The sequence below is a fragment of the Cavia porcellus genome, unplaced genomic scaffold, assembly GCF_034190915.1.
Source record: "Cavia porcellus strain 051 isolate PalLab524CR breed Dunkin Hartley unplaced genomic scaffold, mCavPor4.1 scaffold_28, whole genome shotgun sequence".
In the NCBI taxonomy this organism is placed as follows: domain Eukaryota; kingdom Metazoa; phylum Chordata; class Mammalia; order Rodentia; family Caviidae; genus Cavia; species Cavia porcellus.
The window spans coordinates 40,312,829-40,339,018 of NW_026947511.1; the positions used below are offsets into that span (position 1 = coordinate 40,312,829).

Genomic DNA, 26,190 nt, shown 5'->3' on the forward strand with positions numbered 1-26,190 from the left:
TTCCCTTGCTCCTGGCCCACATCCTCTCAGCTTTGCACCAACATCCCTCCTCACCTGAATGCAGCCAGCCAGGATGCTGGAGGTGAGTTTGCTGTAGAGCTGGGCGTACTTCTCACAGTCTGTCACCAGGTCACGAAGCTCAGAGGCCAGCAGCAGCTGAGCCGAGTGCTTGTCCAGGACTTTGGAGAGGGCCTCCTTGGCACCCAGGCAGCAGAGCAGCACCGCGTAGTCCTTATGCAGCAAAGCCAAGCGATGCAGGAAGCAAGTCAGCTCCTGAACAATCTGCACCAGAGCCACGTGGATTATTTGATGGGAAAAAAGGGCAGGGGGATAAGGGTGGAGGGCTGTGTAGTGGCTGAGATTTTGAAGAAAAGTGAAAGCCCAAGGAAACGAGAGCACCAAGTCAGAGTGCAGAATGCGGGGTACTGAGACTCAGAGTCAGCTGGCAGCACACAGCTTTGGCAGCCTCCTCCTGCCAGGCCCATGTCACACCAAGAGCCAGCCTTGGTGCTCAAGCCTCTCTCCATGATCCCCAAATCCTTACTGATGGAGAGCAAAGGCTGTTGGGATTGGTAATAGTGGGCTTCAGAGAAGCCCAAAGTCTAAAACCCAGGTGCAGACATCAGGTTAATGCTTCCAAAACCCCAGTTTCAAAGACTTTTCTTCCCCCCAGGTAGGGTCTCACTATGGAGTTTAGGTTGGCCTTGAACTTCTGGTGATCCTCCTGCCTCAGCCTGTCCAGTCTTAGGATTACAGGCTTCACAGACTCTTAGAAGACATCAGCCTTCCTCTTCCTATCACTCCATCCAGGGCTCTCATTCAAAAATGGTCTGCTGTGCCCCTGAGTTTCAAGAGGCAGGTAGGACCCCAGCTGCTGCTTCCCCCTCCCCCACTCCTGCCAGGACTCTCATACCTCCAAGTCGCTGCCAGGGCAACTCAGGCAGTTCAGACAGGGCTCCAATACCTCATGCCAGGGGAGGACCATGGCCTCGGGGTAATCCAGCAGTCGGGTCAGGACTCTGGTGAGGGGATGCAAGCAAGTAAAGTCCCCATGGTCCCCTCACTCCCAGGTCACAGGTGCCTGGGCAGACTCCTCACCTCAGCACAGTCAGCAGCACAGTTCTGTTGGGCAAGGGGGCATCCAGAGTCCGCAGCAACAGCAGGAAGGGCTGGGTCTCCTGCTGCAGGCACTTAAGAAGGGGCCTCACGGCACTCCCCGGACCACCCTCGTGATACAGCACACGCTCTAGGTCCAGGAGCAGCTCTGCAGATGGACCCCCAACCAGGGACCGAATCGCCAGCTCAGGGGACCCACCTTGGCCCTGGCCACAGGGGAACTCCAGTGCTAAAGTTGGATGGGCCAGAGAAAGAAATGCACACAAAGGGAAGTCAGACAAGGTGCTCAAACTGAGAAACAGAAGTCTAGGAAATCAGCCCCATATTTTCTTCCTGCATTGCAAATGTCTATGGTTTTTCCCAAACTGTAAGTTTTATTTTTTGGCCCCCCAAACAGTTTTATTCTTTGGCCCCCAAATGCCCCTAACTGCATTTGAAAACAAATCTAGCAAACACTGTCAAGTCAAATACAATACACTGTTATATCATAGACAACTACCTTTTACCTTTTATTATTGTTAGTTATAGTAACTATTTATTGGTATAACTATATTCTATACGTCTAATGTATATGGTGGATATGCATGCTAAAAGATATATACGTACATTGCATCTTTGCTGTTTTATGAGATAGGGTCCCACTATGTAGTTTAGGCTGGTCTTGAACTCACAGGGATCATCCTGCTTCAGCATCCTGAGTATTGGTATTACAGGTTCGTGCCACTGTGCCTACCTATATTGCTTATTTCAATATCTATCCATACTTGCTTTTTTTAAACACAAAAGATTTCTTCTCTTTAACATCAGTATCTCATGTTTCTAATCACAAACTTTCCATAGCATAAATTACAATTTCTTGACAGAAAGCCTCCCTACACATCAATTTAACTAATTTTCTACTTTCCACTAAGATTGAATCAACCTAACTAACACCAGTAAGCATCCACCTATGTTTAAGCCCATTCAGAGAAGACACTGGCACCCATCTAGAGTCCCCTCCTCTTGGTCAGGAAGCTCTACAAAAGTCCTAAATTGAACAGCGAAAGCCTCATTATCTAAAGACTCCTTGTGTCTTTCTCAGAGGAACTCTACACACACACACACACACACACACACACGGTACCTTGACCCTCAGGAGTGCCCGGTGGCTCCGAGTAGCGGCTGAGAAGCATCATGATAATGGTGCGGGTGGTGGGCATGGGTTCTGTCCCCGGTGCTATCCCTGCGTGTCTGAACAAGGTGTCTCTCAGCTCTTGGGTTATAATCTGGTCTCCCAGAGTGTGATGGTTGCCCAAAAGCAGGTTGAGCAGGAGCAAGCCATTTCTCACTGCTGAGGAACACCTGGGAGAGAGGTGACCCAGGGAGAAGTGACAGTAAATGCAAGGACGCAGGAAAGCAGGTGTCAAGTAGCGATGAGGGGAGAGGGCCCCAGTGGTTCCTCTGAAGCAGGATCCCTGACCCCTAATATTCAAGAAGGAAGGGCAGAACTTTCTCTGGCGCTCTTCCCACCTCCAACCACTTGGCCTCACTTTTAATGACGTTCAGAGAGGGCTACCCATGTTTTTTTATTATTGTTATTATTATTATTTTTTTTTTTTTAATCGGTACTGGGGATCGAACTCATGACTGCCTGCTTGCATGGCAGGTGCTTATGCCGCTGAGCTAAATCCCCAGCCCAGGCTACCCATGTTTAATCCAGACATGACAATTTCTGTGAATTTCTGTGGTGCACAGGAGCCTAAGGCACAGAGAAATGGGGTGCAGGGCCAAGGAGCCTGGAGTTTGAAGGGCAATGTCCTGACCCCTCAGTGTTCAGCATTAGGACCACGGCTGCAGGGAGAGTAAGAAGCAAGCTCTCGGAGCCCAAATGCGTTGCTGAGTCAATGCTGGCGAAGATCTCTCTGGTCATTTGTACATCAAACAAAGGCTGGCTGGAATCTCGGTCAGAAACAGAAGTGGGAATCTCCAAGGAGCTAGCAATGGCCAGCATTTTCAGTGCCTGTGGGAGGATGCAGAAGGAGAGTTAGGAGGAAACAGAGCCATCATGAGGCAAGGGAGGGCCAGGGCCACTGATCCAGAAGACAAGTTTTGGGGCACCTGAAATGTCTGCATATAGGCAGCTTAGAAGATGAGAGATGGGAGAGGTAGTGATAAGCAGAAAATGCTGAAGACGAAGGGAGAAAAGAGGGAAAGAAAGGGAAAAGATCAAACAAAACACCCTAAGATGTCAGTTCTCTCTCTATACTCCCAGCAGTAAGGGTACGGAGCTGAGCTGGCCACCCCTTCCCAAATCTTCCCCTAGGGTGGTATCCTTTCCCACTTTCACTTGCTATCCTTCCCTGCAGTCATTCCCCCCCCCCCACTTTTTTTTTTGTCTTTTTCTTTTTTATTGGTACCGGGGATCGAACTCAGGACTGCCTGCTTGCAAGGCAGGTGCTTATGCCACTGAGCTAAATCCCCAGCCCCTCATTTCCCATTTTAGCTGACCACTCTCTCTTGCAAAACCTCTCCCTTGAGTTACTGCTCTTTTGCCTGGTCCTGAAACACTGCAGTTCCTCCTCTCCTTCCTCTTGTCACTCTGTGCTCCTTCCCACTTGGAAGTGTACCAACACTTCCAAGCTCCATCTCCTTGCCTTAGCTAGTGCCCAGCTCCTTTTGACAAGCCACTCTCAGGCACAGTGGCTACAATTACAGAAAAAGTATTTACAATGTGAAAACGTAAGTCACTAATACTTTAGAGAAAAGTTAAATTAAATTGAGTCCTACACTGCAGAGTTGCTGCTGGTGGTGAAAGTGTTGGCTCTTTGGGAGGAACCCACTAGGAAGGGACTGGGCCAGCACTACTTCTCAGGACAATGTCCCTTGTGAGGCCTCTTTTCTCCCAGTGAATGCCACCAGGAGCTGAAGCTTTCTCCCTTTCTCCCACTCTGCCCTAATGAGCTGAATTCTACAGATGTCAATTTATGAACAAAAGGGCCAGGGATTTAGCTCAGGAGAATAAGCACCTGCCTGGCAAGCACGAGGTCATGAGTTTGATCCCTGGCACACACACACACACACACAAATTATGATTCTGAATGCCTTGTAATACTTTCATTTTCTTTAATGGTTTAATACTATTTTATGTTTGATACTATTGTGTATGAAGGTATGTTCAACTATTTCAAGGAAAGAAACATTATGGTAGCAACTGTTATATCAGGTTGTCTTGTGGTGAAATACAGTGTTGCTTAAATTGTTCTGTTCTGATCTGCTTTGTTATGTCCTCCTTTATCTTAATCTCTTTAAAATAAAAAAAAATTTTTTTAAAGTTATGAACAAGATGCTGCAATTTTATTATAGACAAGAGTTTGAACTTAGGGGTGTTCTTCAATTTGAGAGGATCAAGAAATTCTTTGAGCACGGGTGGCCTACCTAGCCCATGAATATCTGACTGCTCTTGTGATTACTATATTGTTAGAATACACTCTCACAAGTGCTTTGATGCCCACCTGTCTCCTGTCAGGGACCATCACACTATACAGCCACACTGTCCTCACTATCCTCCAGTGCTTCTATCCCAAGGAATCAGGAAACTAAATCTCCCCTGGACAGCCACCTCCTTTCCCTATGTCCTGAGCCTAAGCTGGCAGAGAAAGGCATAACTGCCTCTGATTTACCCAAATTATTTGTGTAGAATACTAGTCTTCAACCAGACACCTAACAGTAACTGAAAAAGATATGGAACATTGATATACCTAAAAACTCAGCTTCTGACCTTCCTTCATACCACTACTTCCTGCATTTCTCTTGTTTAGGTGCAGCCAAATGATGCACCTTGTTTTTTGTTTTTGGTACCAGGAATTGAACTCATGACCTTGCACTTGCCAGATGCTGCTCCACTTTAAACTTCCCACCATTCTCAAAAACTCCCTTCCCGCTTTGTCCCATCACTCATAGAATCCCCAAGACTGTCCAGACTTACTGCATCTTTGCATTCTCATATCTATACCCTGGTCTAAAAATCACCACAATTTTTCCTGATGACTGGCACTTCCCGAGCTTGGCTGCCTTGCCCATCACTTTTTCCCACTAGGCCCAGTGCACTCACCGCCAGCCCTGCCTGCTGGACCAAGATGGAAGTCTTATATTCTTGCATGCAGACCAGCACAGCATAGATGCCGCCCTCCCTAGCAAAGAGTGGACGCCACTCATGCTTGTTCAAGAGCAGGTAGAGGAGGCGCAGGGCCAGTGCCACCACCATCTTCTTTCCCACCTGGTTGGTCAGCAAATCTACCAGCGTCTTCACCAGCTTCTCCCTGAGAAGAGATGAGACCCTGGGACTCCCCATCCTATGGAATCTTGCCCAACTTCTGGGCTATTATACCAGTTACCTCCTGCATGGAGGTACAGTCCACACTCTCCAGCCTCTTCCCTTTGCCTCAGTCTCCCTTGGGGTTCCCTCCCCTCTACAGTCTAACTAGCCCTGCAGGCTTTAGTGGGCAAAAGTAGTTACAAATTCTGGCCTATCATTTCAAATAGATGCAGTGTAATTTCATTCAAAATGTCTTATAAGTTTTTAAAATCAAAGGAAGATTGAGGAAGAGAAAGAAAATACAGAAGAATAGTCAAGGAACATTTGGGGGGAAAATGACAGTTTTGCCTACTGAACTGTAATTATAAATGTAATAATTAAAAGTCTAGCCAGATAGGGTAGCACACATCTGTAATCCAAGCACTCAGGAGGCTAAAACAAAAGTTGCTGCAAGTGCCAGGGATTTAGGTCAGTGGCATAAGCGCCTGCCTGGCAAGCTCAAGGTTAGAGTTCAACCCTCAGTACCACAAAAATAACTGCTGCAAGTTCGAGGCCAGCCTGGGTTCCATAGTGAGTTTCCATAGCCAGTTTAAACTATATATCAAGATCTTGTCTCAATAAGCAAGTAGGTAAATTAAACAAACTAAAAACCTTCTGGAACTGATACAGAATAAGCAAACAAACCAACAGATGACCAGAGAGATAAGGATGGCACCTCATCCAGTGAGGAAAGTATGGGCCATTTCAAAACTGATGTTGGACGAGCAGTACAACTCAGTCAGAGTGTTTAGTTAGCACTAAGGGCCTGGCTTCAGTTCCCAGTAACAACCCTCTCCCCCTAACATGAAGCTGAGACACTTAGCTGCCCACCTGAACAAACTGGGGTTGAAGCTCTTCCTCATACCACTGAAAATAGGAGTTTGTTTTGGGTTTTTTTGGTACCAAGGATTGAACTCACGACTTTGTGCTTGTGCAGCAGGCATTTATGCCAGAACTAAATCCCCGGCCCACAAAATGGAGTTTAAATTAATATAAAAACTGAAAAAGATCATACATATCTTTAGAAAATTTAAGAAAGTATTTTTCTAATCCTAGAATAAAATCTAAAAGCTATAAAAAAGTTTAAAATTACAGTAACATAAAAACTCAGCACAATGAAAGATATTATAAACAAAATTAAGCTATACAACATAAGCTAGAAAAAAAGGTTGATTGGAAATGCTGAATGGAAAGGAAGGACCCTAGAGTCCTAAGCTTGCAGTGAGGGCCATGAGAAGTCAAAAACCTCAGCAGGTACTGACATCTTTCTCCATAGTGACAGATGTAAATGAGGAGGTAGCCTGGGAACCATGGAGGGAAAGAAAACAAATAAACAACTTGTGTGAACAAAGGCACTAGAGGTATTCTGCACTGATCTGCCTTTTCTTAGAAGCCTATGAGGACTCAGTGTCCAAATATACTTTTGTATATTTGTATAGTGGACTTTTTATACAGTGAACCAAATATACTTTTTTGTGTGTATTTTTGAGACTGGGTTTCATTATATAGTCAGGCCAGCCTTGAACTCACTTTGTAGCCCAGGCTGGACTCAAACTCACAGCACTCCTCCTGCTCAAGATCCTGAGTGCTGCGATTATAGGCATGCAACACCACACCCAAATATACTTTAAATACACAACTGCCTCTGAAGCCAGGACTTACTATGATCTGTCTAATACATATGGATAGCGTATAGGACCAGATACAGAAATCTAACCATGTTTACCAAAAGTTACACTGATTATCTCTGCATAAAAAGCTTTCAGATGATTTTCTTTCTTTTCTTCTTTTTTCTTTATTTAGAGACAGAGTCTTGCTATATAGTCAAAGCTGGCCTTGAACTTGTGGCAATCCTCCTGCCTCAGCCTCCCAAGTGCTGGGATTACTTGCATGCACCACCACACCTGGCTCAGATGATTTTGATCTTCCAGTTTTTGTAACTTTTTTAGTGACTATATATTCATTAAAAGCCACAGCGATATTTTTAAAGGATAAAATATTTGGATATAAACAATAAAAGTTTGCTATCCAGAATGACCATAATCTGTTAAGAAGAAAAACAATAACCCAATAAAAATGTAGGACAAGAACAAAATATTTAAAGAAGAAAGAAATGAAGAAAGTTAGGCATCAAAATATGCCTAACTTCATCAGAATTAAGAAACCATATAAATCATATAAAATCTCATCAATCTGATGGATTTTAAAAAAAGATAATACCCAGTGTTGGCAGAGGTACCAAAAACAGATCTACCACAACAGTGTACTTGAACTTGGCTACAGCCAAATCTTAAGAGTTCTACACAGCAAAGAAAATAATGAGCAGCCCCTGTGGACTGACACAGAGATTCCTCGGACACATTCCAAGTGAGGACACAGAAAAAGTCACAGAAGCAAGTACAGTGTGATTACATATATTAAAACACAAATTCAACCAGATAAGATGGCGCTGGTAAACTTATCACTCTGGGAGTATAAGCAAGAAGACTGCAAGTTCGAGTCTAGTTTTTGGAATTTACAGACAATGGGATCCTGCCTCAAAATAATAAAACAAATTAAAAAGCTGAGGGCTATAGGTCCATGTGAAAGCCCTGGATTCAACAGTCTTCAGTACCACAAAAACAAAACAAAACCCAGGAAATGCTCTATTTTTACTTGAATAATATGTGTGAGTTTCATTTTTATGTACCAGCTAACAACTTAATTTAAAATTTAGAAATACTTCCAAAAATGCTGGGGCTGGGGATTTAGCTCAGCAGCATAAGTGCCTGCCTTGCAAGTGTGCAGTTGTGAGTTCGATCCCCAGTACTGATCAAAACGAACAAACAAACAAAAAAACAAAAAAAAAATGCTGTATTTCCAAAACTACATTACAAATGTAAATTTGGAGATGGTCTGAAGGATGTACCAGACTGATAACTGGTAAAAAGGTACGTGGACTTTCTACTCTATGTTTTTTGTCTTCCAAATCTCTTTTAAGAACACATTTGTGTTGTGGCCGCAGCAACCTCGGTTCGGATCCGAGTCACGGCACCAAAAAAAAAAAAAAAAAAAGAATGCATTTGTGGGGCTGAGGATTTAGCTCAGCAGTATAAGCACCTGACTGGTAAGTGCAAGGTCATGATTTCAATCCCTGGTACCAGAAAAAAAAAATGCACTTGCAGGAAAAAATGCATTTATGTTGTATTATTTATACAATTCAGAAATACAGGACCAACTGGGGATTTAGTTCAGTACTGTAAGCACCTGCCTGGCAACTGTGACCAAAAAAAATAAGTAAATAAATACAGGGCCAGCACAGAGGTGTACGTCTATAATCCCGACATTCTGGCAGGCTGAGGCAAGATCATTTCAAGTTCAAGCCTAGCTTGGGCAATTTAGTGACTTAACAAGACCTTGTCCCCTACATCTACCAGAAAAAAAAGTAAAAACAAAAAAAGGCTAGAGATGTTTGGTTTGGTTTGAATCCTCAGTACTGCAAAAAGCTTTGGTTTCAATCCTCAGGCTTTGGTCTCAGTACTGCAAAAAAAGAAGGAAGAGAAGAGGTGGAGGAGAAAGAGAAGGAAAAGGAGGAGGAAAAAGGGAAGGAGAATGAGGATGAAGAGGAGGACAAAAAAAAAGGAAAAGGAGGAGAAGACAGAGGAGAAATTTTAAAAGTAAAAAGATAGTAGGGATAGAAGAAAAATTCTATGAGAAAAAAACTTAGCCTCCAGAGCTGATGCTGATACTAATAATGGAACAACAATCCTATCAGTGCTTCCCTGGTATTAGGAATGACAGAATGTATGTAAAACTCTAGCACAGAAGAGCTCCAGGAATATCTGACACCCACTGCTTAGCTGCTCCTCAGGTGACCCCTCCTTCACCCTCAGCCTTTCTAATTCTGATCTCATTGCTCCCATCCCCTACCCATCAACCCCCACCATCCTCATTGCCCAGCGTCAACCTAAAGCCTCTTCCCTTGGCACCATGCTAACCTCAGCAATCTGTTGGGATGGACCAGGGGGTGGTTCCGCTCAGTGACCTCCTCCACAGTCTGACAAAGGGCATAGAGCCCCGAAAGCTGCAGGTCTGTGTCCGAGCTGGATATCTGCATAGTGGCTGTGACTGCTACCACATGCTGATCCAGGGAGCTGAGTGGACCAGGAGCCTGCAAGGTTCTAGCCATTTCTGAAATCAGTGAAGGAAAGGCAGTGGCTAAAGAACAGAGGCACCTCCAGGCTGGAAGTCTCTAAAAGACAAGCCAAGTCTTCCCACCAAAATTTAAATACAAATGCAAGTCTACTGTGGCTTGCATTTGGAACTTTGCCAGTTATGCAGGATCTAATCAAACAAGGAAGATGGAGAAACCCTGGAAAATGGATCCTCTCTCCAGAGATACCAAAGACAGGGGGATATAGCTGATTATATAATCCAGATCAAAGGGATGATGGAAGCAGCTTACTGCAAGGCTTTCCTCCACCCTGAAGGTCCATACCTTCTATGGGCCCACCCAGGACATGTCTTTGCTCTCTGCTCCCAGATTGTGACTCACCACTGGCTGCCTCCTTCATTTTGGGGGGTATAGCCATCCCCTCGGCCGCCAGGAGCTTGTTAAACAGCTCCAAATCACTCTGTGCCATGGGGAGTTCAGTCCTGGCCTTGGCTGGCTCTGCCTCTGCCTCCGAGGGCTTGGTCTTTGCTCCAGGGCACTCAGGCTCTTCCTCTGAAAAGCTGGCTTCTGACTTGGACTCCTCTTGTGGATCTGGGGTACAGCTGTGACTTCGTGAAGAAGATGAGGTACTGGGTTCATCAGAGAGCAGTCCATATTTGGTGTAGATCTGGGAGTTGAGCAGATCACAGAGGGTGCTGCCCTCCAGCCGACTACGGAGGATCTGCAGCAGGCCCTCAGCCATCTCCACTGGCATGGAGAGCTCCCCCAGGGTCTCTTCACCCAGGGTCTGTCAACAGAGAGTGCATCTTAAGAACAAGCAGACACCATGCTCCTGGGAATGGTAACTGGAAGATTGGCTGCCCCCACCTGCCCTCGTACCTTACACAGCAGGCCCTCACAGCATTCTCCTCCCTCAACAGGATCTAGCCCTCTAACCCCCAGTTCAGCCTACCTCTGAGTGGACACCACTGCTAGAACTTCCTCTAATTTTCTCACTTCTAACTTCACAACTACCACTTTCCACCCATTCCAAGGATCTCAAGGCTGTAATACCTCATTTAGTTTCTCCCGAAGGTTCTGGAAAACTGGCTGCTGCTCACTTATGTCCAACTTCTTGATGAAGAAAAGCAGCTCCCACCACTCAGCCCGGGACAGGTACCCCACCTCTTCATGTTTCTGCGGCTCAGGCTGGAGATACGGCAAACAGTAGAGGCTGTCCACAGGTTTCCAGTCCCAGGAGGGAAGCGCTGAAGACACAGGCACAGGGGTGTCAGCACCCAGCAGGGAAAAAGAGCCAAGATCTGAACCTCTGGGACAGCTTCCAGGGAAGTGGCTTCTTGCTGAACTCCACTCCTCTAGTCAGATATGCTGACCATGTCCTCTTAAACTCACCTGTGCCCAGTACAGTAGTCCCAGCCCCCTTTTCCATAGTTGCTGAAGCAGCATCCCCAGTAGGATCCTCAGAGCCCAGGATCTCCAGCATGTACCAATACACCCAGTAGGTGCGGCCCGTTGACTGCCAGAAGACCTGGCACAGGGGAAGTGGAGACGAGTTGGTTCTCAGAGCTCTGGGTTACAAGGGTTGCAGACGACATGCCCAGGCCTAGCTGAGGGTCACACCCTCGGATGCACACCTCTCTGAGCTCGGGAAACTGTCTGTGTGACCAGAGGCTCCTGCCCCTCCCAGGAGTGGGCCTTGTCTTTCTTCACACCTTAATGGCCTCTTCCCCTGGTGTTAGTGATTGAGAACCTCAATGAGTCCCTTCTGCTTTCTGGTAGGTATCCGTCCATGACCTCACAGCTGCCCACAACCCCATTTGCTGACTGCCTTTTACCACTTCCATCCCCTGAGAGTTTTCTCCCTGGCTGGCATATCAGAGCCTTTTACACAGAAGCCCAGCTATATCCCACCCACAACAGATCCCCAGCAGTGTTTGTCATCATGTGTCCCTCACCTGCACAGGGGGGACACCATTGTTGCTCTGCCGGAACTCCCCCTTGTCCCCAGCAGTGATCTCCTCGTAGTCATCCAGCATCCGAACTCGCATGCCTGGCTGCAGCATCTGCTGCACATACTCACCATAGCCACTGCGGCTAGAGAATTCTGAGCGCTGGCGGAAGCCCCGCCCTTGTGTTCTGGGGGTGTTGATGGTGGGGAGGAGGGAGGGCCCTGAAATGCAGGGCTGAAAGATGGACCGAGGTGGACAGGGTGATGATGAGCTCTGTTCACTGAGCTTGTGGGCCCAGCCCATGCTCCGCAACAGCTCTGAGATGAGGTTGCCCACAGCCATACTGAACTCCAGCTCCCTCTGTCCCCGGCTTTTCTCCCTTGTGTAGCACCGAGAGCTCTGGTCTCCAGTGCCTGCTTCTGCACTGTTATTCAGCTGATCCAGCAGGGAAGTGACACACAGGTAGCGCTTCACCAGTGAGAAGAGCAGCTTTCCTGGGATCTATAGGACACAACCTTTGATGCAGGCTCATCTACTACTGGCTCTGGCTCCTCCCTTCCCCTGCTATATCTTCCCTACAGAAAAATGTTCTCATTCCTGAATGTTTTTTATTTTTTGAAACAGAGTCTTGCTAACTTACTGTCTAAACTGGGATTAAACTCATAATCCTCCTGCCCAGCTCCCTAAGTAGCTGGGATTACAGGCATTACACCCAGTTTAATCTCAGAAGTTCTGAATGGGAAGGGGGATGGACCTTCACTTTAGCTCCCCAGAGTGGTGACACACAGTCCCACACTATACTTGGAGAAATACTCCCTTGCACACAGCCTTCCCCACAGCCAGCAGAGTACCTGAGGCAGATGAATGCCCTCAAAGGCCATGCAGTGTTCTTCAGAGGATGTGGTTTCTGCAAACAGCTCCAGCAAAGTATAGCGGCTATCAAAATCCATGTGCTGCTCGATGTCATCTTGCTGGCTCAGTGACAGAAGGACGTGAGCCCGACTCCCTGCAATCCACATCCAATCTGTATCTTCTTCTCCATGCCCACCACCTTTCTCCTGCCTTTTCTAGGCTTTCTATCTCCTTCCCTAAAAGCTTTCAAGTTTCTCTGTGACTGGAACCTAGGCAAGACACACACTTTATCTGATAACCTGGCACAAACACACAGATCACAGGAATCTGTCATGCTATAAAACTCAAATACTAAGAGGTACATACTGATATTTTACTGGTTGTAACCTCAACAAATTGATTTCACAATCAATTAGTACATCTCAATCCACAGTTTAAAAACACACATATAGAGTTCGATCCCTGGTACCAAAAAAAAAAAAAAAACAAAAAAACAAAAAAAACAAAACCACACACACACATTAAAAAAAATTTAAAAACACAAATCAGGGGCTGGGAATTTAGCTCAGTGGCATAAGCACCTGCCTTGCAAGTGTGCAGTCGTGAGTTCGATCCCTGGTACCGATAAAAACGAAAAAGACAAAAAAAAAAAAAAAAAAAAAAAAAAAAAAAAAAAAAAACCACAAATCAGCCAGATGTGGTGGCACACACTTGTAATCCCAGCACTCAGGAGGCTGAGGCAGGAGGACTACTATGAGTTAGAGGCCAGCCTGGGCTACAAAGTGAGTTCAATGCCAGCCTGGACTTCGAAACTCTGTCTCAAAAAGACAAAAACAAAAACAAACAAACAAACAAACCCCCATAAATCTACTCCATTCTCTTCCCTCTGCCACTGCACCGAGAATGGGCAGATATGTCAGATGCTGCCATTTTGGCCTGTTTATTTACCTATAATAACCAATTAATCTACCCCTTTACCCTGAACTGACAGTCATCAGGTTCTAAGTGTTCTTAAAGTGCTCCTCTTTCTTATTCCTTTGAGCCCCATGCTCTCTCTCCAATGCCTTCCTTCTTTCCATCTGTCCCTTACCAGCATCGTGGGCTGCCAGGGCCTGTAGCATCTTGCCCGCACTCCGTCGGATTTGAGGCTCAGGATTGCACAGCATGTGCATAAGTAGGTCCAGAACTTTTGTCTCCCTGAAGACCCCGGTGAGAGGTCCGATGCTGGCATAGGCACTGAGCACATGGATGGTGTGGAGCACAGCAGCTGTGAGGCTTGAGGTCCCACCTTCTGCCAGCTGCCTGGCAGCCCTGTGTACCAGCGCCCGCACATCAGCCTCCATTTCTCCCATTGCTACTTCATCCAGGCCTCCTGGGTCACGGAGAAAGCTCCCTGAACCCTCAGCTGGTTCATGCTGAGGTCCCTTGGACAGTGCCCACTCACCTAACAGCATGGGACAGTTAGCATAGACCTCTGGGGCTGACAGCCACATCAGGATGTGTTCTGTTTTGCCTTCCTCCACACCCACTTTGTCCACTTCCCCATACTTCACGATACTCCACCGGATCAGATATTCAGGACACCCATCATGCCCACGTCGCTGGCGAATGAGTTCCTTAGGGTATGCCTGCAGCTGGGGTCCCAAGGGGACCATGAGGTCTCCAACATGTCGCTCCCCTACCATCCTGACTTCCTAGAATACACAAAGGGAAAGATAAGACAGGATGGCAAAATAAAAACTAAACAAAATAAAACAAGAAGACAATATGGGAAAAGAAAAAGACTAAACAGGCAGAATCTTGGACTCCATATGGGATGGGTGGTGATTGGTAAACTGTATGGTAGAATTTAAAGGTTGAACAGAGAAGACAAAAAAAAAAAAAAAAAAAAAAAACAAGATGGGAAAAATGGCTAACCTTGAGAGGTTTTGTTTGTTTTTTTTTTTTTTGGTTTGGGTTTTTGAGACATGGTCTCACTATGTAGCTCAGGCTGGCTCTGAACTCACTATGTAGTCTAACTGACCTCACACTTGTGGTTATCCTTCTGTCTCAGTCTCCTGAGTGTGGGGATTACAGGTGTGTGCCACTATGCCCACTGATTGAGACTTATAAGGCAAGAAATGCAGTGAAAATAAGGGGTGAAATGAAGGGTTTAAGACATGGAAGTGGGCTGGAGATTTAGCTCAACAGCACAAGTGCCTGCCTGGCAAGCGCAAGGTCATGAGTTCACTCCTCAGTACCAAAAACAAAAACAAAAACAGGAAAGAAGTTACAGAGAGAATGAGAAGAGCAATAGGCAAGATAATATTCAAAGTGACAGTTAAGCAGACCAGTCTGGGCAGAAGAGTAGGGTGAATGAGGGTTTCAAATCCAACTTCAAAACATGACATGGATGAAGGGCAGCAGCATGTGAGACAGTAGGGCCAGAAGATGAGGAAAAGCAGGTTTGCAGAGGAGCAGGACAAGGAGCTATCAATGACAGAGGGAGAATGTGTATATAGAGTAAGCCATGGCAGATATACAAAATGGAGAGGAAAGGAGGTAGGGATACAGGCCAGATGACTGGATGGGAAAAGTGCATGACCATCTGATGAAAAGGAGAGTGGCCCAGGGATCAGGTCACTTCTGCAATAAAAAGACCAAGTCCTGCACTGTACTAATCATGAATGTATGGTTGAGGGTTTAGGTCAGGTAGATGCAGTGGAAGTAGTATTGATGGAGCTGAGGATAGGGAATGAGGTTAGGAGAGAAAGCAATGTCGTGTGGATCTCAAGAGTCACATAAACATGGCTCAGTCCTGGCTCTTTTACTATCTGCATAGATTTGAACAAGCTGCTTAACCTCTGAGCCTGTTTCCTCATCTACAAATGGTAATAGTATTTCTAGCTCCCTCATAAACTTGTAAAAACTTAATAAAATGTATGTAATGCAATTTGAACAGCACCTACCATATAAGTGCTTAGTAAATATAATCTAAAATTAATCAAATATTATTCTTAGATGATAGCAGCAGCCATCACATAAATGGAAAGTTAAACCAGATTATAAATGTGAGTAGGATGATTAGGAAAAGGTATGTGTAAATACGAAGCAGTGGGGGAGGAATAGGGAATAGTGAGAACTGATGGTAAACCCAGGTGAAGAAATGGGAATCAGGGAGGGATTCATTTTGGGGTACAAGGACAGAAGACAAAAAGGAGTTAAAAAGGAAAGACAGGGAAGATGTGAACCTCAATGAGGGTAGGGGATCACTCAACGTGGGGGGCAGGCTGGGAAGTACCCAGTGACAGGGCAATAAACAACTCATCAGTTTAGGGCAAAATAAAACAACTGGATGGGTGTGTGCGTGTGGAACGCGAGTCTTGACCAGGGGAGCTAGCCTGCAGTGCGAAGGTGAGTCGTGGGAACTGAGCCCATCACACAATAAGACCGGGCCGGGGCTTGTAGACCGGAGAGACAGTGGAGGAGGCCACTCAGGCCGTGGGAATGGGCTTGGGGGCGGGGCAAGGATGAGGGGCCGTCCGAGGAGGCTGACGGGACCAAAAAAATCTCAGTGAGCAAGATCTAGTTCCCTTCGTCAGCCCACGGAGCGGGACTACGGAATCGGGCAGGGGTAGGGGAAAAGGAGCGAGCTGGCGCAGAACTCTACTCTCACCTCCCACTGCCTGGTCAGGCCTTCGCCAGGACCGCTGCCCCAGTCCCGCCTCCTCAGCAGCTCCCTTCCGGGTCACATAGCGCGCGCACGCCGGGCCTGGAGTCTATGGGTCTCAACGCGGCTCACGCCCAGCGCAACGGAGCGGCGCGCAAGGAGCATGCGCACTGGCGCGCGCGCGCCCGGCGGAGCGGCAGGGGGGAAGCGTGTTGGGGGTGGGGGTGCGCTGCTGCAGGAACTGGGGAATGCAGTTGGCATTGCTCCACTCTGCGGTATGCTGTCCTCTAAATCCCTGACACTATGAAGCACCCTCAACTCTGGATCCACCTTCCTCTCCTCCATCAACAGATCGTGTGTCCATGAGTTTTCCAGACCAGTCTGCAATACTTGGGGTTGTGTTATTTTGCCTGTTAATTAAAATCTGTCAACCCAGCAAGGTGACACGTGCCTGTAATGCTAGCACTCTGTGAGGGGGAGGCCAGCCTGGGCAATTTAGCAGAAACCCTGTCAAAAATAAATAGATAAGAAATGGCTGGGAACATAGTTCATTGTGAAGGTGTGGGTTCAATTGTCTGTTACACCCCCATCGAAGGTTGCCCAGCTGTTTGGTCCAAGTTTGTAGCAAAACTATGCATAAGGAGAAATCCCCCATTTTACCGGCCCTTCCACACACAAGTATTAAGATTCAGGGAATTCAGTAATCTACCGCACCCCTTAACATTTGTTTTCATCAAACTAAGCCAGACTTGCTTCTTGGAACAGTGTTTTAGGGTTTGCTTCATTCCTTCCTCCCTAGGTAGAAAAACAAGGCAAAGACCCCACCATCTGTGCACAAAAATGATACATTTATTGAAAGAGTATTTTTTTTTTTAATACAAAAGAAAGCTCTGTACATAGGACTGTGACCATGTCCACCATTCCTGGGTCAGCATCCCAGGGAAAGTAGAAATCACTGACACACACCCCACATTCACACACATACACACACACACACACACACTCAGGCACACACACACATACCCCAGAGCCATCGAGGAAGGAAACACCAAGGGTCGCTGCATATGTAAATGCCACCTCGTCCCTGACACGCATGCCCTCCCAAGGCCCTGTTCACATGACACACATTGTAAGCACTTTGCCTGACTCACTCACTGGGTCTGTCTGCTGTGGGAAGGAGAGGAATTCATCAGCATCTCCTCTCCTGGGTGGGGGAGCAGGGTGTGAGTGGTGGTGGAGTGTAACAAGAGCAGAGCAAAGGGGCTGGGCAGTTACAGACCTGAGTCCCAAGCTCCCCAGCTCTGGCCCTGATTTGCCATGCCCTGGCCTTAAAAGCCACCCCAAAACCCAGCTATCTCCAGGAGAAAGCCCAGAAAGGTGACTTCCATCTTGGCACCCCAGAATGGGGCAAGACAACCACTGGGTGAGGTTAGGGGGTTCACAACGTGGGCAGATCATGCCCTTGATAACTAGGCTGTGCGTAGACTCCCCTCACCCCTTCAGCTGATCAGAGGCAGGCTTGTTCTGACTGAAGGCGTTGGAAGGGTTAAGAAAGGTCTGCTCCAGCTGCTGCCCCAGTTTTGAAAAAGCCCCTTTCTGGACACAGGCAGTGAAGGTGGGCTGTGACACAGGGTAAAAGGCCCTCCCCCATTCCGGCCCACCCTCAAGATCTACCCCAGGGGGCAGGGGTGTGGGGCATGGCCCCTGTACAAATTACATAAATACTGAGGTTACACTTAGAAAAATAAAGTCATTTTCTTCAAGGCTTTTTGTCTTAATTTAAAAAAGTTACAGTAGCTGCTCACTCCCTGGGAGAGCTGCCCATTTCTGGCTCCCTATTCCACACTCAGCCCAAGAGCCCTCCCACTCATGACCCCCATTCCTGCCTCTGCCCCCCTCCCAGTCCCCACCCTGCTCACTGCAACTTGGGCCCCAGGCAGCTGTGGGCCGGGGGAGGGAGCACAAGGTTGCAATGCCCATGCGCGTGGCACAAATGAAGTCAGTTGCCTCTGCCTGACACCCTCCCGCCCCCACCCTTACATTTGGTCTCCCTCTTTCCTCTCTCTAGCAACAACCCTAAAGGGCAAAAAGAGGCCCAGAGCTGTGGGTGACCTCCCCACCCCGTTGGGGCATGGTCTGAGGGCCCCTTCTCCAGCTCTCTCCTGGCAACAACCCAGGATGGGGCCATCCCAGAATCTCCCCCCCCACACTGGAGGACCCAAGCTCATGGGGTGGCTCTGGCCCCAGGAGCCCTGCCAGTTCTGGGGAGCCCAAGGGCTCCCCAGGGAAGGGGAGTTTGGGCAGAGAGGGGGACGAGAAAAACGCCATAAAAAAAAGTTAAATATTTTAAAAATATATATTTATAGATTTGTTTTCACTTCGTCTCCTCAAATAAAAAGTTCAAAATCAACTTTAAAGCAGCTGGGAGGAGAGAGGGGAAGACGAGGGGAAGAAGGGAACACTGGTGGTTCCCTCCAACCCAAGTGCCCCTGGAGGTCCTCAGGGCACAGCAAGGCAGGGCGGTAGACCCAGGAACCGGCCCTGCGCAGGCCCAGCTGCTCAGGAGCTGAAGGGGCAGAGGTTGGCATGGGGGGCGCATGGGGCACCCCGGCTCCCCTGCTGGCTCCCTGAGGAGCAGGCAGGCCTCTTGCAAGCCAGCCTGTGCTGACCTGGGGTCAGCAAGGAGGCTGGAGAGAGAGCCCGGACTGCCTCCTTGGGGGGGACACGGTGCCCAGCCCCACAGAAGGCCTGTGAGTAGGAAGGGGGCACGGTCCCGTTAGGTAAGCTAATATTCATGGCAAACATCGAGCCAAGCTGGCAAGGGGAGTCTGAGGGGGGAGGCGAGAGGGAGGGTGCGGGAGGACAGGTGGAGGGCAGGCAGGCCCATTTCTTTGGCTGGAGTGAGAGGGCATTGTCCCGTGGCTGCCCACTCCTCCACCACGCCTCCCTCCTGCGCCCGTCAACATGTGTGTAAAGAAAACGTGAAAAGGCAACAATAAATAAGTGGTGCCATCCCTTGGGCCGTCTGTCCAGGGTGGCGGGCGGATCATTCACTCTTGGTGCTGTGGGCGGCGTCCAGGTTCACCACCTGCAGCTCGGTGAGGTTGCTGCTGCTCCCGGCCTGCTGCCCTATCACAGCCATCTGGGGGGGAGGGGGCAGTAAGCTGGGGGTAGGTACAGAAAAGGAGGGGGATATGGGGTTTCTGGCTAAGGCCAGGTGGTAACGGATCCCCCCAAGTCCTGATAATGTGGCCATGGATGGGGTGGGAAGGCCCCCCACCTACCTGGTGAAGCTGAACAGCAGACACAGGGATCTGTACTGTCCCAGACGGCGCCGTCAGAAATACCTGTGGGACACCGCCTGCATGGGGAACACAGGACAGACTCATTCAGGAGGACCCCAAATGCTGGGCCCCCAAATGCGGGTGGGTGGTGATAAATGCGCAAGTCACAGGGAAGGCTCAGATGAGTGTCCAAGTAGAGATGGATGGTGTCTGAGTGTGTGTGTGTGTGTGTGTGTGTGTGTGTGTGTGTGCATGTGCAGGAAAGCATGTGGCCTTATGGAAATCAGTATGAATATTCTTCAAAAATCAAAATAGAAACTTCATTGACCTAGCCATTCCCAGCCATACCCATTGCAGCCCGGTATCTAGAGCTAAAGTCATCACACCGCAGTGAAACAGGCACATCCATGCTTACAAAAGTACAACTCATAATAGCTAACTCTTGGAAATGGTCTATATTTCCATCAACAAATGAATGGAAAAGGTGGTAGGTACACACAGTGGAGAACTCTCTGCCATAAAGAAGAATAATGAGTCATTTATAGGAAAATGGATGAACCTTAAGACCATAATGTTAAATGAAATAAAGCAGACACACAAGGTTAAATACTGCATACTTTCTCTTATATGAAAAACTCAAAGTATAAATAAAAAGCAGAACAAAAGGTAGATACTAGGAAGCAGGGAGACAGAGCTCCTGCAAAAGATATGTATACTGAAGGAATCGGTCCTCCCTTCTGCAGCCCTGCCCTCCCCTCACCTTGCTCCTGGACCTGGCTGTGGGACACCTGCATGGTGGATGGCGCCTGGGAGAAGGCATTGAGCACGGTGAGGCTGCCATCAGCCAGGCCTGAGGTGGGAGCATACATCACTGCGTGGGGACTAGGGTACATCATGTGGCCACCCACAGTTGTGGGCACGGACGATGTCATGATCGTGGCAGGCAACGTCACTGGAAAAAAGATACATGTCAGGGAGTGGGACACAGGTCCCTACTGATGGCCCCATCCCACCCCAGGACTCTGGCCATGCTCCCATCAGAAGCTTGACAAGACTGTTCTCTCTTTTCTCCCTCTTCTTAAACTGACACCCCACAAATCCATCTTTTAAACAAGCACTGTTCAAAAGTTAGTGTGCATACAGTTACCTTGTTAAAATGCAGATTCTAATTTAATAGGATTGAGTGACAAGAGTCTGCATTATCACAAGCCCCTAAAAGCGCTCTAGATCACATTTTATATAATAAGGTTGGAATAAGAACAACTTAAAAGTATTTTTTTCTCTTTCTTTTTTTTGAGACAGGGTCTTACTATGTAGTCTAGGCTGGCTTTGAACTTACTATATAACCCAAGCAGCTGTGGAACTTGTGGCAATTCTCCTGCCTCAGCTCCCCGAGTGCTGGCATTATAGACCTGTGCTACCATGCACCACCAAAGGGAATTCTGAAGGGAATTATGGCTACTCAAAACCCATAACTTCCTCCCACAGGGAAACAACTGCTGGGTAAGATCATTCAGGTAACTGGTTGACCAGGTGTTGTGTCTCTGGACAAATAAACTCTCAGGTAGGGAGGAGATGGCTTCAGGGTCCCTAATTTCCTCCTAGAATCCACAGCTCCACTGCAAGGCACCCTTTAAAACCCATTCATCCTCATGTGACTTTCCCATAAGGATTAAACCAAAAGCCTCAGACTTTTAAGAAATTCTCTAATCTCAAATACCAGAGGGGTCTGCTAGGAATTTACCGCTAAGCCTCAGGAGATGGCGAAAGGTAGGGAAGGTGACAGGGCTGAGTTTTACCTGTCCCGCTGGAGGAGGTCTGCGTGAGGTCTGTGCTGCTGTCTCGAGAAGGAGACGCTTGCTGTGGGGCCTGGTGCACCTGGATAGCCTGCACTGGGACCTGCTGGGCTACTGCCCCACCTACGAGACACAGAATCTTCCTTGGGCTCTGTCCTGCCCAGTGGCCAGTTGCACCAGGCACACTTGGGCACCCCAGTCCCAAGGTCTGGCACACTCATCTTCAACTTCTGTCACCATCTTTCTAGGAACCAGGTCCTTCAGGTCCCAAAGCTCTTCTCCAGTGGCTTCCTCCCTCCTCTTGGGTCTTCAGCTGACCCAGAAACTGGCATTAACCCAGACAGTACATAATAAGAAAGCCGCACAATGTCCACTGTGCCATGGCAATGGTAGCACAGGGCTAGGCTAGCTAGACAAGGCTGGAATATCAGTTAAACTTACTGCCTAGGACTGTGGAACTCTCACTGGCAGGGGCACATCTGCCCAAGGGACATAAGAAGCTTCTTTCTTTGGCTCTAAACCCATTCACCCTCCTCTGAGCAGGGAGTTCAGTTCTCCTGGTGCTACCCATGGTGAGACCCACTCGGCATGCCCAATGTGCCCTGTGACTCACCAGGCATGAGGGTGAAGCTGGTAGGCAGCTGCATGAGGCCCCCAGAGGAGACAGGACCGCTGCCTGTACTCTTCAGCACAGTCCCGTTGGCACTGCTGACAGCGCTGGGGCTGACACTAGCAGACACTGGTGCCAGGTAGTTGGTGATGGGGAAGGAGGGGCCGCTGCTGACTTGCATGGTGGTAGAGGTGCTGGGTGCTGTTTGGATGGTGGAGGTGGTACCCGGCAGGTTGGTGACTGTGAAAGCTGGCTTCAGTGTGTCCTATGCTCAGAGTAAAGATGGAGCAATGAGGCTCTAGCAGACCCTACCCCTGAAAAAGCATTTTGTGGACTGAGAGCCCACACTGAAATCACTGGGCTTGAGTTCAAATCCCAGCTCCACTATTTATCTGCTGCCTGACCTTCGAGCAAGTTGTGGTGCCGCTAAGCTTCATTTCCTACCTTTAAAAGGGTAGGGGCGAGTGGTTGTAGTTTAGCTCAGTGGCAGAGTATTTGCCTAGCATGCATGAGGCCATGAGTTTGATCCCCAGCACAACAAAATAAATAAATACATAAAAGAAGGGTAATACCTACAGATTTTTAGGAAGACAGGTTAACATGCCTAAAAGCACTTGAGAATAGCACCTGGCACATAACAAGACCAAAATGAGTATCTGCTGCTCTTACAATGACGATGATTATGAGGGCCGTAATAATCATAACTAGTACTGTGATAATACTTCATTGATCTCTCTGCCCCAGTGAACTGTGGGATTATTACATCTAGGGCCTGTTTCAGCTCTGGCAATGACCATCTGTATGACCCTAAGGAAAATCCTTCCTCTTTCTTAGTCTCAGGTTTGCTCTCCTTTAAATACGAGACAGCTAGCTACTATTCTCTCTAAAGGGTTCTCCAGCTCTGGTCTGCCAAGTTGCTGGTAGACACTGAGAGTTGTCCAGGGAACTTAGGGTTTGAGAGAGATCTTAGCAGTTTGGCAATGAAACACTGTTTGTCAAACGCTTAAGACAAACTGCCAAGGAACTTACTCATTCACCAGAATTTCCTGCAAATAAATGAGCCCTACTGCTACCAGAGTCTGAAAATAATAGGTAACAAAGAGGGACCCGGAGCACTGACTCTTCAGGAAGGCTCTGTTCTTAGAAGGAAGAGGAAGAAGCCATGAGCTGAGAACCAAGTCACCAAGCTTAGATCTGAACCAAGTTAACTAACGGGGGTCTCAACAGCCAGGGGTGGGTCAACGCTGGATGTTTCCTAAGCAGCTAGGTTCATGGCCCCTGATTGGCGGACGCGTTGCTAAGGCAAACAGTGCTGCTTCCTCTCATTGGCCAGTCAGTTAAGGGCAGAAGGCGGAGCTCCTGCGACAGCCAGGAGGAAGCCTCACCCCCTCTCCTTACCGGGAAAAGGAAGGGGGAGGCGTAACTAGGGGCAGCATCCTTAGCAGCAGGCAGGCGACGGCACTAACACCGAAGGGACAGCCGCCTGGCTAGTAAGGTAGACCCCCACCCAGGCAGTCAGCCCGGCGGTCAACAGTGCCGCATTTCCAGGACTCCAGCCTACCCTCCTACTCCCCCCAGCGACCTACCCCGTCGGGAAGGCAGGGCTAAACTACACCCCCGCCCCAGCGGGGAGACAGCTGGCGGGAGGAATGCAAAGGCTCTGCCAGGCCGGCGGGGCGGCGGGCGGGAGGCCGGCGTGGAGCCCGAGCCGACCTTATATGGGCACGGAGGCCGCCCGCTTATCTAGAGGGCCGGCCTCCCATCGGGCATGGATTTTGGACACCTGTCCCCTTGGATAATGGGCACCAACACGACTCCACTCCACTTTGGTGGGCACTTGTCTACCTGCGATGGGCCAGGAAGGGAAAGGGACCCCCCTTCCCTCCCCACCTCTCACTTAGGTGACACAAACACACCTTGGTCTCCCCACTGCTGTCAGACTCTGACACCTGATAGGTGAGATCGGTCTCTTCGAAGCCAGTGGCACTCATTCTCTGGTCTGTAGTGGGGTCTGAGCGGGGCGGAGAGTCTGGCGAGTTGAGGCAGGTCTGAATCAGTGCCTTGCCGGTGTCACTGGTGATCATGGGCTGCAGTTTGCGGGTGGCAAAAGTATACACGTGGCCTGTCTCACTGGCCACCAGCAACAGCACCTGTGTCCCTGTCAGCGTGGACAGCTCATAGGCCTGGGGGTGGGGAGGAGATGGGCAGGTCAGTACAACTTTCCACCTCTGTCTTCCTCAGGAAGTAGGAAAGTAGGAAGAGGTACACCTACATGGTGATCTCCAGCCCCACTCCCATAATGGCCTTTGTCTCTAGTGACTCTAGGTGAGTGCCATCAGGATATATGACGGTAGCTAAGAACAGTAAAACTATCCATGCTTATTCTTGGAGGAACAGCCCTACCAACTGCAGGTACCCCAAGTAAACCACCACAAGCTCCCGGAGCAAAACATTTAACATCAAGGTATACAACTGGTTCCCAACACAGCCTGGTACCTGGAGCCTCAGGAAGCCCATTCTCTTCTCACGGTTACAGGGACAAGGCTGGATCCCTGCCACACCCATGATTCATCTATTGCACTAATGGTAGGGGACCCTGTAAGCACCAAACTGTCCCATATGTCTTCCCAGAAAGTGCACAAGCTCTAATCTGTTGTCACTAACTTCTGATGCCCTGTAACGCTGTACTTTCTTTATTCCTGCTTTATTCCCACACAATCTTATGACTGTTGATCAAGTGACAAGGGATACTGATAGAAGTGTCTGGAGCTACAGCAGATGGGAACTAGATGAGCACCAAATATCCTCCCATGACCCCAGAAGGGACACCAGAGACACCATCCTCACTCCCAACAGGAACTCTACAACTCACCTTGGGTTTCTCTATGGGACAAATAAAAACAACCGCCAGCGTTCCCAAGTTTGCCGCCTCTTGCTCCCCAATAACTGTTTCCACCCCTTCCATGGTCTTCGAAGATTTTCCTCACTTTCCCCTGCACCTCTACAAACCTGTCTTACTCCCACCCCTAGCCAAACTCCCTGCAGATTTTCCCTACAGTTGGAAACCCCGCCCGGCCCCAAGGCAGGCAGTTCTGCAGGCGTTCTGGCCCGGAGTATGAGGTTTCCAGTGAGAGCAACGGAAGACACATGGCCAGGGCGGGACTTGGTCCTCGCCGGCAGCCGAGACAGGACAGCTCTCCTACTCCCTCACCTGGTCCCTAACCTCTCCTTCCGGCCCGCACTACTCTCGCTAGCTGCCCACCTTCCTCCTACACACACAGCTTTAGCCTCACCTCCACACTTTCTCTCTTGACCCGGCTCTCCCATGTCATTCTCCGGTACTGGCACTGGGGCGAACGGCCCGCGGACCCTGTCTGTGGCACGCACTCCTCTGCGCTCCGCAAGGGCCCCTTGCTCTGTGCTCGGTCACTCCCACCTCTCCCGGACGTCCGCGGCATCCCCCTCCCCGCGGGCCTCTCGGGAGGCTGCCGTCCCCTCCCACACCTCCACCGCGGCGCCCCTTGCAGCACCCGCCCCCGGCCGTCGGTACCTTCTTCATGATGCCCGTCTTCCTCTTGCTGAAGGTCGTGTAGCGCCGCAGCTTGTTGTCGATGAACTCCATCTTGATCTTCACGCGGCCCCGGGTCTTCTTGCCCGGCTTGGCTCCGCTCACCGCGCCGCTCACCGGCCCGTAGCCCCCCGCGGCCGCCGCCGCCGCCTCGGGCCCGCCGACCACCACGCCAAGCTCCATCTCGCTCAGGCTCCGCTTGAGGCCGCGCCGCTCGGCGCCCAGCTCCTCTTCCTCGCCGGACTCCGAGTCGCCCTCACTGCCGCTGTATACGGCGCCCGCGGCCGACGCCGGGGCGCTAGCCGCCGCCGCCGCCTCCCGCTCCAGGCGGCCCGGCCCGGGCCCCGCGCCGTTCCCGGGGACCCGGCCCCCGTTAGCCCCGCGGGCCCCGCCGCCGCTCGGCCGCCCCGTCGGGGTCCGGCTCAGGCCGCCCCCCAGGGTCGAGCCCCGGCCCAGAGCCGCCGCGGCCCCGGTTTGGCTCGGTAACATGGCGCTCGAAGCAGGAGCACGGGCGGGCAGTCAGCGAGGAACAGGAGCTGCCGCCGCCGCCGCCGCCGCCATCGGCTCCTCGGCTCACCCCGGCGCTCCTGCTGCTGCGAGCGCGGCTCTCGGCACCGCAGCCGCCGCTGCGAACCCGGGGCCCCTGCACGCCCGGGCCGACCTGGGCCCTCACTTTCCTGCCCCTGGGGCCGGGGTTGCCCCAGGCCGCGCGCAGCGCCCCCTGTCCGTCTGCTAAGGCGGCGCGCCCGGCGGCCGTCAGCGTCCCCCGGGGGGTAGGGGCTGCTGGCCGCGGCCGAGACGGCGGGTGGAGGGGGCCGGGACCACGCGCTGGCCGCGGAGGGATCCCCCGACCCTTCCCCCCATATAAAGAGATACAATG

General features: G+C 49.7%; 2 protein-coding genes across 5 annotated transcripts in view; both read right to left on the reverse strand.

Annotated features, from left to right (window-relative positions):
* Cul9 (cullin 9) overlaps positions 1 to 16,211 on the reverse strand; it is a 33,278-nt gene extending 17,067 nt beyond the window's left edge. For all 3 annotated transcript variants that reach the window (XM_003473642.5, XM_013156740.3, XM_013156738.3), the window contains exons 1-14: positions 16,059 to 16,211; positions 13,494 to 14,097; positions 12,403 to 12,557; positions 11,558 to 12,052; positions 10,995 to 11,130; positions 10,656 to 10,849; positions 9,984 to 10,389; positions 9,427 to 9,619; positions 5,207 to 5,414; positions 2,919 to 3,115; positions 2,240 to 2,457; positions 1,099 to 1,345; positions 914 to 1,019; positions 55 to 282 (exon numbers count right to left, since the gene is read on the reverse strand). In XM_003473642.5, the coding sequence (XP_003473690.1) occupies positions 55 to 282; positions 914 to 1,019; positions 1,099 to 1,345; positions 2,240 to 2,457; positions 2,919 to 3,115; positions 5,207 to 5,414; positions 9,427 to 9,619; positions 9,984 to 10,389; positions 10,656 to 10,849; positions 10,995 to 11,130; positions 11,558 to 12,052; positions 12,403 to 12,557; positions 13,494 to 14,088 (3,378 nt within the window). In that variant the 5' untranslated portion in view covers positions 14,089 to 14,097; positions 16,059 to 16,211. The remainder of the gene's footprint in view (positions 1 to 54; positions 283 to 913; positions 1,020 to 1,098; positions 1,346 to 2,239; positions 2,458 to 2,918; positions 3,116 to 5,206; positions 5,415 to 9,426; positions 9,620 to 9,983; positions 10,390 to 10,655; positions 10,850 to 10,994; positions 11,131 to 11,557; positions 12,053 to 12,402; positions 12,558 to 13,493; positions 14,098 to 16,058) is intronic.
* A 670-nt stretch (positions 16,212 to 16,881) lies between these two features.
* Positions 16,882 to 26,190, reverse strand: Srf (serum response factor). Of its 2 annotated transcripts, none has more exons than XM_063238839.1 (7): positions 25,293 to 26,190; positions 23,659 to 23,925; positions 21,746 to 22,007; positions 21,136 to 21,255; positions 20,097 to 20,288; positions 19,337 to 19,413; positions 16,882 to 19,216 (listed from the first exon to the last, which is right to left on the reverse strand). In XM_063238839.1, exons 1-7 carry the CDS (start codon positions 25,797 to 25,799, stop codon positions 19,103 to 19,105), a joined length of 1,539 nt encoding a protein of 512 aa, XP_063094909.1. In that variant the 5' UTR covers positions 25,800 to 26,190; the 3' UTR covers positions 16,882 to 19,102. The 2 variants fall into 2 exon arrangements, with proteins under 2 accessions (XP_063094909.1, XP_063094910.1); XM_063238840.1 differs by having other exon boundaries at positions 16,882 to 19,194; positions 25,293 to 26,188.

Excerpts from the sequence above, each read along its gene's own strand:
- Srf (XM_063238839.1), bottom strand. The coding sequence starts at position 25,799 with ATGTTACCGAGCCAAACCGGGGCCGCGGCGGCTCTGGGCCGGGGCTCG. Across the intron at positions 23,926-25,292 it reads AGACGGGCATCATGAAGAAG|GCCTATGAGCTGTCCACGCT; the intron begins GTACCGACGGCC and ends CCCCACCCCCAG. Across the intron at positions 22,008-23,658 it reads ACAGCAGTGGGGAGACCAAG|GACACACTGAAGCCAGCTTT; the intron begins GTGTGTTTGTGT and ends CTCTGAGCATAG.